This window comes from Curcuma longa, chromosome 15, assembly GCF_044706935.1.
Source record: "Curcuma longa cultivar G26 ecotype Majalengka, Jawa Barat chromosome 15, ITB_CL_G26_1.1, whole genome shotgun sequence".
NCBI classification, from domain to species: Eukaryota; Viridiplantae; Streptophyta; class Magnoliopsida; order Zingiberales; family Zingiberaceae; genus Curcuma; species Curcuma longa.
In genome coordinates, this window is record NC_133875.1 from 4,090,555 (window position 1) to 4,099,935 (window position 9,381).

Genomic DNA, 9,381 nt, shown 5'->3' on the forward strand with positions numbered 1-9,381 from the left:
TTCTTGCTTTCTTTTTATTTAGTACTTTGTGCAAAAGAAGTAGTTTCAATGCTTGTTGCCTTTTCTATCTTAGTCTCTGAGCACGAGGTGTCTCCAAACCATAATGAATGTGCTTAAACCCAAGGTTAAATTTCCAATAGTGCTGTTATACAGATTTGAAGCCCCGATCTTTGGTGGAAAGTTATATTACTACAAACTCTTTTTCATTATATCATTTCTTTGATAGTTGATTGTGCAGTGTAGTTTTACATGCCATTATATGTAAGCATTCTTCCATCACTAATTTTTGCTTGTCCATTCAATCTTGTGTCTTTCTGAATTTATTGTCAGTTATTTGATTACTTTATATGAGGCAGAATGTGACAATGGCTCATGATGCTGCGCTTGTGTGTTCTGATTGTGTACCTTCTGAGCAGGACATTTTGAGAGACCTCCATTTAATGATAGTGATCTTCGGTCTGTGTACCATATTCGTGAATATGATCTTGTGCAATGGAATTAAAATCTCTCCATGGTTCATATTGGTTACAACCGTTAATAGAACGTTCTCATGATTCTTGGCAGATTCTAGGAATCAATATCAGGACAATGGTAAATCTGCTGGAGATATCATTGAGCTCGCTGAATTTGAAGATGAAGACGTATAACATTTCCCTGTATCTATCCAGTATCAGGAGTTGCTAGTCTGTTTAAAAAAACAAAAAAATCTTTCTGCGGATGTTGGTATTAGATGCCTTATTTTCGTGTAAAAGGTGGATAAAATATCCAGTATTCTTGATGATTTTATTTAATCATTTGCACAGTAAATCAAATAAGCCTGTGGAAATTACAAATGCTTCTCTGGCTGTTTTCTGAAGATGCTTAATTGGTCACGGAACTATTTACATTTGATATTGGTTTGCATCTGCTAAATGATCCTGAAAAGAGTCGGAACACATTAATTGTATGGTTTTAATGGTTTAAACTCACTAAATCTGATTCCTTCATACGCCATGACAGAGCAAGTTGATTTGCTAGTATTTTCTTCATTTGCAGACGATGGAAATGGCCAGACTGTTTGTTGGAGCTAATGTGGCAGAGTTAAGGATATAATTCACGTTCGGGTCTAGTTATGGGATATCATAAGCATTAGGATTTGCCTATTATTTCTGAAAATCTAAATTGTTGATTCCAATGATTGGAATTACACCTGCTCAGCTGATAGGTTGCCTGCCCATCTTTCCCTTGGTTCCAAGTTGACTCGCAAGGATATACATTTCTTCTGTTGTCATTGATGATTTTCCTATCGTGTTGGTGAGGCCGTGAGGGTGAGTGGATTGAAGTAGTAATATAACATCTTACTTGTCGATATATGTCAGCGCGACACACAAAAAAAAAAAAAACTATTTATGTTACCCATGTCTCATTCTTTAATTAATTTCGTCTGTCAACCCAGGTAAAAAGAGTGGGGAAGATGTGTGTATATCTCTACCTAGCTATATCGGTTCCATTTTAAATTGTGCCAATCTGAATCTCGAGCAGTTAACAAAGATACTTCCCCCGTGAGGAAATTAATTCGAAAAAAATATTCGGTCGAAATCTGAGTACGGTGCCCAAAGATCAATGCCTCCATTATATTCTTTTTGGCATAGGAAGATACAATCATCAATTAAGATCTCGTTATACTTTATAACTTATTGATTTCTAATTTCAATCCAGCAAACAAGCCAAGCAAAGAAATTATATAATTAAAATTTACATAGTTGATCTCATAACTCTTTGAAGCCAAGCGTGTCCGTGTCCGTGTCCGTGCCCGTGTCCGTCTTAACTGGAGACTGGACAGTAGCTTGATTGTTAGGTCTCAGAAGCAGAGTTTACCTCTTAAATCCTGCTGGGTTTCATAGGGTGTCAGTAACAAAATAAGGGTGAGGGATGCAGGTGGACGGTAGGAAGCACATGGTTATTAAACATGGCACAGCACAGCACAGCACAGAACGGCAACCCCCACTGCTCATCTTTGTGACCTCCATCCAGCACCATGAGTTGGAGTGATGGGGTTGGACAGTCAGTCCCCTGCAAGCGCAGTAGGGGCCGGGGGGGATCTATCCCTTCTTTTCTCAATTACTGTCCTGCTGCGCTGCAGACAGTGATGGGTCTGCGGACCCCTAATGAAGAAACACTGATACCAGCAGCCTGTGACATGCAAGTGAAGTAATGCAAGTTAACCTGCACAACGGCAAGCTACCCTCTTGCCACTTTCCCATGCCGCATTTCTTTATCAAATGCTCAAATTTTGACAAATTATTGCTTTCAGATACTTGGTGCATGAAATATATAGGTTGATGCACCAATTTTTTTCCCCTCAAATTTGTGTTTGTTCTCGTGCTTGAGTTATTAGTATCATCTAGGTTTGAGTGTTTTAGTGCATTTGTATGCAAAATATTGTTTGCGAACCTGTTTGATGAAATAATTTGATAGTCAAAAAAGGATAATGTAGTATAGTGTAGCAGAAGAATCCAAACTCAACTTTCTTCATTGGCAATACCTTTATGCACCTAATGAAGAATACTCAAATATTATTTTCTAGTCTTTAGAGCTGTATTTTGTAGTTGTGTCAAAATTCTCCAATGTATTGATTTTTATCTCGGTACAATATATTAATACATTTTACTAATGCACTCGAATAAATTATCTAAGATTAATTTTGACATCAATTTATTAATGCTAAATAAATTAACAATTCATGGCATGAATATATGGTTTGTGGTATAAAATGAGACAAAATGCTCGACTGGTGGGTTGATGGTACGGGGGAGCATGATTATATTCGATTGGAAAATAAAATAAAATTATTTATTATATTTCTAAATTCAAGGCTAATATTTAGTACAAGGAATTTTGAACTCTAGCTAGACCACTTTAAACACAACGAATACACACTAGCTAGCTAGCTAGCTAGCTCACACAGGAGCATCATGTTCTAATTTAATTTAATTATAATTATTTTGACTTCACTAATACATACACGAATATAATCATCCAACCTAATAGGAGAGGGATCGGATCGGATCTCGTGCGCGTTCGTGCTTTTGAAATCTAAAATATGTCGTCGGAAACTATTTCCCCATGTGGCTCTCCCAATTGTTTGGTGGAATCGAGTACAAAATATATATATAATCCCTCGACTTTGTGTTTAACAATTGTTTTAATTTGCTTAATTAATTAATGTGCTTTGCGTAATTAATTTATTGTACCATCTGGAAGAGCAATTTAATCTAATTATTTAAGGTTAATTAGCGATAACATTATCATATTTAATCGAAAGGGAATCTTTACCAGTTTTCTTAATTTTAGTTGCATGCATAGATACTAATTGTTTTGATCATATATAGAGCATTTGAATTCCATAGATATCAAAATCCCAGTAGATCTTGAAATCCTAGTATTTTAAGGAGTAAAATACGTATTTTATTTTATTTAATTATGCAATTGCTGTGAGTATTGATTTTAATTATTACCCCAGCAGGCAGCAGCAGCTTCAATTAGTTGGACTTAGCAAAGAAAAAGGATGCTCTCTTTTTTTTTTATTTTTTTCAAAAGAAAAAGAATTTGATTAATTTTTCCCTGAAAATTATATTTTTATTCTATTATTATTAAACAAAAAACTTAAAATCTGCTTCCATTTTCTTAGATTCCGTACTAGCTAGATGCCGAGCAAACTTCTTGGAGATCTTGATGACACGAGGATGAATTATAATAATGATGATATATATATAATGCCTCGACATGCGCTTAAACAGCTGCTTAGCTTGATAATTTAAATATTTGTTTTTAAAATTTAATCGGATCTCTATTCTCTTATTGAGCTTGTAGTTGATGGCACTGACAGATCATCAAATGTATATTTTATGGTTTCTTTTAATAATGCCATGCTGTCTCTACAGATAGTTTTTCTTAAAAAAAAAGAATAAATACTTTTTTATTTGGTGAAAAGAATAATAAAGAATTTATGGGTTTAGTGTTCAACACGTGATATGGAATTCATCGATCTCTAGATATTTCTAGTGTTTAGGTTAATTATTATTTTGGTATGGCTTCATTTTTCCTTGGGAAAAAAATTAAATAATTGATTGGATTAAAATATTAATTTATAAATATTTCGATAAAGAATGTGCCCATATTTCATGTTTTGCACATTGTGTGCTCACGTGGCCACTAGTGGGCGAAAGCCATAAGGTGACAGAGATAAGGTTCAATGGTAAATTAACCAAGTTGGCAAATTTTTACATTATTTTACTTGCATAATTAATTCCATCTTAATAATTTTTTTTTAATTGAGCAATATGCAATTTAATAATTCCATTATTATATTGAGAGAAATTTTTATTTTTAAAATGTCTTCTGTGGTTCCTAAATCATATATCAAAAATGTTATAAACTTTTAAATTATTTTCCTTTAATTTCACCCTCTTAATTATCAATACCGTTCTCCAGATGCCTTTCCAAGTTTGTATATCATCGATATCTTTAACATTTTTTAATCATATAGAAACTATTATTTTACTCGCATAGTTAATTTTATTTTAGTATGTTTTTTAATATCATCTAGAGATTTGGATTTAGATTTGAATCCTAATTTGGATATTGGAGTTTATTAGCCATAAACTTTGGGACACAACAAAATTTGTTAAGATTGTAAAATCAACAAGAAATCCACAAATTGTATTTGAAGAAAATGAAATTATATATATTTATTTAATTTTGTTGATGTAGAGAGTGGGAATGGTGAGGTTGTTGGCTCAATGAGACTCGTGGCCTAACGCATGGCTGGGTCAAGATTGTCCCCATGTTTCTGATTATTTTGATCTCCAATAATTAATCGCACATCCCTTTCTTAATTAATTGATCGATTTAATTATTATGTGGTGGGGTTCATATATATATATAATGTTTGATTGGATGTGATGACCGAGATTTTTGTGCCATTCCTGCAAAGAATTTAATCGACGACACTGCTTTAATTGAGTCGTTCAATTTAAACTAGTTCAATAACTATGTGGTTGCTTTGTAGGAATAATAGCATTAAGATAATCTTTTTATGTTTAATTAGGAAGCCGATTAGATCATTGAATAATTCACATATTTGTTCTGCTAATAGTATTCTCCGTGTATACATTTGCATATATAAAAGAAAAAAAAATACCAATAATTTGTGGCATTTATGGAGCAATAAATGAGAGTAGCTGTTGATAGCTCGACGTGTAGCTGACACTCTCCAGGCAAGGGAAGGTGGAACAGGGGCATCATCAATCCTTCATTACTCTCTTTCTTAGCTGTAGTTCATCAGATAACACACTAAATAAATAAATTCAAATTGCAATATATTTCATTTCCCTTTGTTCATTTTGTTCTCAGGTTTAAGTATTTGCAGATTCTAGTTTCTTATTTGTCATCTAAATTTGTAGTTAAGCAGATCTTCAAAGTGAATATTTAATCGACTATGTTTCATATTATAAATAATTAAATTAGTTCTAGCAAAACCTTGCTTGGTAAAACAATCTTTGATTTGCTTTTAATTGTTCTATATTTCTTTTCTGATTTGCCGTCGAACCAAATTGATAATTTAATGCTTTAGATGTCTTTTTTTTTTTTTAATTGATCAATTGAGTCTTGGGCTGGCAACAAAAATCCACAGCAATTTTATAGGAAACATCTCCTCAAAGTGTGGATGCAATCACAGTTCACAATCCCACAATTAATGATTTGATGATCAAGTTGACAAAAGCCAAGTTATAAGCTCTGTTGCTTCCTGCTGACTCAGAGTTGTAATTATGGCAATCAAGTGGAGACAAATAAACAAATGGAGATGGAGCGATGGAGAAGCAAAGATGTGTATAGTTTGTGAACCCTATTTAATCGACCAAAAGCTTTGCTTGAAATTAAAAATACTGTCTTCTTCAAGATACTTGGAAAGACTGCTCTGTCAACGTCTCTGTTTCTCAACCATGGAAGCCATGGCATCTCCATGCTACTCTGATATGGTATGATTATCAACACCTCAAGATATATGCATGCAATCTTTTCTGTTTCCTAGCTAGTTGATTTTTTTTTTTCTTTCAAATTTTAGATGATATCAGTATGGGGATCGTGCAGGGAGTGGATCAGGGATTGTTCAACCAGTGGGATTTGCAGCAGCTGGAGGTGGCTCTGGGACAAGACTTCGAGCAGAGTCCTTCCTCCGAAAGCCATACCGAGAGGCCCAAGAAGCAACTTAAGACCAGCAGCTGGAGCTCCTGCACCACCACCGCCGATCAGAACTCAGCCTCGGCTCCGAGAATTCTGTCGTTCGGTAATCCCGACTCGCCGGTCTGCCACTCTAATTTTTACGGTAGCATGGTGAAGAAGGTGGAGGAGGCGGTGGAGGGCTCTGTCAGCAATGGCTCCAAGATGAGCTCCGCCGCGAAGAGGATGTCTGGGCAAAACCATGAACACATCATGGCGGAGAGGAAGCGGAGGGAGAAGCTGAGCCAGCGATTCATCGAGCTTTCGGCCATTGTCCCAGGTCTTAAAAAGGTAGCTGTTTTATTCAGTTTGTGCCTTTCAGCGTTCAGTAAATTTCTTTCTTTTTCTTTCTTTCACTTTAAATTCGAATCCTTTGCTCGTGGTGAAGATGGACAAAGCTTCCGTTCTCGGCGATGCGATCAAGTACCTAAAGCAACTCCAGGACAAGGTTGTGAACCTCGAAGATGAGGTCGCCAAGAGGAGCATCGAGTCAGCGATTCTGGTGCAGAAGACTCAGCTACTCGTTGATGGTGATGGTGACGACGACGATACCTCATCGAGCGATGGCAACTCCGAAGAGGATCAACGGCGGCCAAGCTGCTCCTTGCTCCCCGAGATTGAGGCTCGAGTCTGCGACAAGTCCATCCTGATCAAGATCCACTGCGAGAACCGCAAAGGCGCGCTGGTGCAAGCGCTCACGGAGATCGAAAAGCTACACCTCTCAGTTATGAACACGAGCGTGATGCCATTCTCTAGCAATTCTCTCGATATCACGGTCGCCTCTCAGGTAAGTTTTTCTCTTGTTTTGTTTTGATCGGGAATAGACTCGATCTTCTTAACGTTCTCAATTGCTTACGCGAAAAAGGCTGATTGTGGATGATTACGGTGATGAACAGATCGAGGAGGAATTTTCAATGTCGGCTAAGGATGTGGTGAAGAGGTTGAATTCAGCATTAAAACAATTCAAATGAGGCGAGGAGCAAGCCGAGATCATCGTAGAGAAGAAGGGTGGGAATCACCTCTCGTGTTCTTTTTATTGTTTGCATGATTTGATCATGTTATGAGAAGAGTTACCACATCTTTTTTTGTTTGCTTCTTTCTATGGAATCTGGCTTCCATCGAGAAGTTGACTCTTGTCATCTTGTGGATGATTTGCCTTGAGGAACATAACTCGGTTGTCTAAATCTATAAATGATAAGCTGCAATTGTCTACAAAGTATAATTGAGGCTGTTTAATTTTTATCTTCATGAACAAGAGAACAGAGAGGAGGGGGCCTTGCCCAAGTTTAAAAGAAGAAATCTAACTTTAGAAATGACAGGTGGAATTCAACGTCTTTAATTTGATGATACAGAAAATCTAAATCAAAATGACGGGTATCAATTCATGAAAATGAAAGTTTGATATGACCATACTTTTCAGTCCTTATCAGAGATAGTGATTTTGCTAGAAAGAATAGCACCAAACAAATTAAAATAAACATTTTTCCGGAAAAAAATTGAATTGAATTCAGAGATGTAAACTTATGAATTTAATTATTCTTATGCTTGGATGTGCGAGATATCATATACCTGATACGTTTTTGACTGTATAATCAATTTATATGGTAAGTATTTTATGATAGCCAAATGGGAAAGAGTGTTTTTGCTTAAATAAATGGGAAAGAATTTGAGGAGGATATTCGAACACAGATTCATCTCTAGATTAATGAAGACACATTTTTTTCTTTTGAATTGAAAACAAAAGTTTAATTGAAAAGGTGCCTAACTTTTCAAACAAGCTAAAAGCTTTAAAATTATTTCAACACAATATGTTACATCAATACTCAAATTTAGGGTTGAAGATATCTTTTACATAATTGAAGCCCCATACCTAACTACAATAACACCTTAAAATAATTTTATAACCCCATAGATTTAAATTAAGAAGATCATAATCTGTATCTCTCATAAAATTTAAGCAAAAAGGACAGGAAGTATGTGTTTAATCTAATTTTACTTAGATATTTATGAATCCTTGCATAACACAGTGGTTCTATGGTGTAGTGGTTAGCACTCTGGACTTTGAATCCAGCGACCTGGGTTCAAATCCCGGTAGGACCTTTTTTTAAAATTTTATTTGGATTGGAATAAGATTCGAGTTATAGAATGATTAAACTTTAATCACTTATAATCGTTGATTTATTTGTATGTTTTTTTGTGTAAATGATGAATTCATATTTGGTATTGTTTTAAACAGTTGACATGAAAGATCTTCCTAAAGTAAATGATATTTTGAAGGTCAATATCACATAACACTAATAAAGAACATTGAGATATTCTTAAATGTTTTGTAGTATTAACTTTACTATTATCCAATTATATTGAATGGATTAGTTACACAAACACAAACATATGTCAAGGTACTTCACATCTATTGAATGGATTAGTTACACAAACACAAACATATGTCAAGGTACTTTACATCTATTGCGTTCAAACAAAACAACGTATCTTATTGCCTATAGCTTTTGTGAGCTAGAATGGTAATCTTATCGATCAACTCAGAAAAGAGCCATCAAAGATGGTGGTCTGAAAGGCATTAAAGGATAAAGTTGAGTCGAAATCCTACTGCTTAGATGTTCAAAATCTAATGGAAATCAGACTAGTGATTGCATGAGTCCATTCACCTTTATATATTCTCATTCCTATGGCGGAGTTCTCCACTAAGCAAGGTGAAACAAAATCTTTAAACACTGAATTAATCCAAGACCCAGGAGTTGGGATACTTGCAATCTGGGAGCAAATAACTTAGATGCTGAACAATCAGATGAAGACTAATATCTAAAATACACATGAATAGATATCTACATACAATCACCAAAAGGGCAATTATATCACACAGGATCACCAAGAAAAAATACATGTTTATCTGGACAATTTACACACTGCATTCTTGAACCAGACATAGAGCAAGTTGTAAAGCAGATTCAAAGTCACACAAGTTGTCACGAACACAGCCAGACAAGTTATCGTTTTGAAGCTTCAATCAATCTCAGCAAGTGGCAGTTTGCCGAAAACCTCCATTGTGCAAGTGAAGGTAATAGCAAAATAAAGCTCGAAGTCCCAGTAACTATGACAATT

At 35.2% G+C, this 9,381-nt stretch overlaps 1 protein-coding gene and 1 non-coding gene across 2 annotated transcripts; both read left to right on the forward strand.

Annotated features, from left to right (window-relative positions):
- The first annotated feature begins 5,940 nt into the window (after positions 1-5,940).
- Positions 5,941-7,458, forward strand: LOC141846383 (transcription factor bHLH25-like). Its single transcript, XM_074734414.1, has 4 exons — positions 5,941-6,020; positions 6,133-6,552; positions 6,650-7,048; positions 7,158-7,458. The coding sequence occupies exons 1-4, from the start codon at positions 5,985-5,987 to the stop codon at positions 7,230-7,232; spliced, it is 930 nt and encodes a 309-aa protein (XP_074590515.1). The 5' UTR covers positions 5,941-5,984; the 3' UTR covers positions 7,233-7,458.
- Positions 7,459-8,289: 831 nt separating this feature from the next.
- TRNAQ-UUG (transfer RNA glutamine (anticodon UUG)) lies at positions 8,290-8,361 on the forward strand. Its single transcript has one exon. It is a non-coding gene; the product is annotated as a tRNA-Gln (tRNA).
- Positions 8,362-9,381: the final 1,020 nt, after the last annotated feature.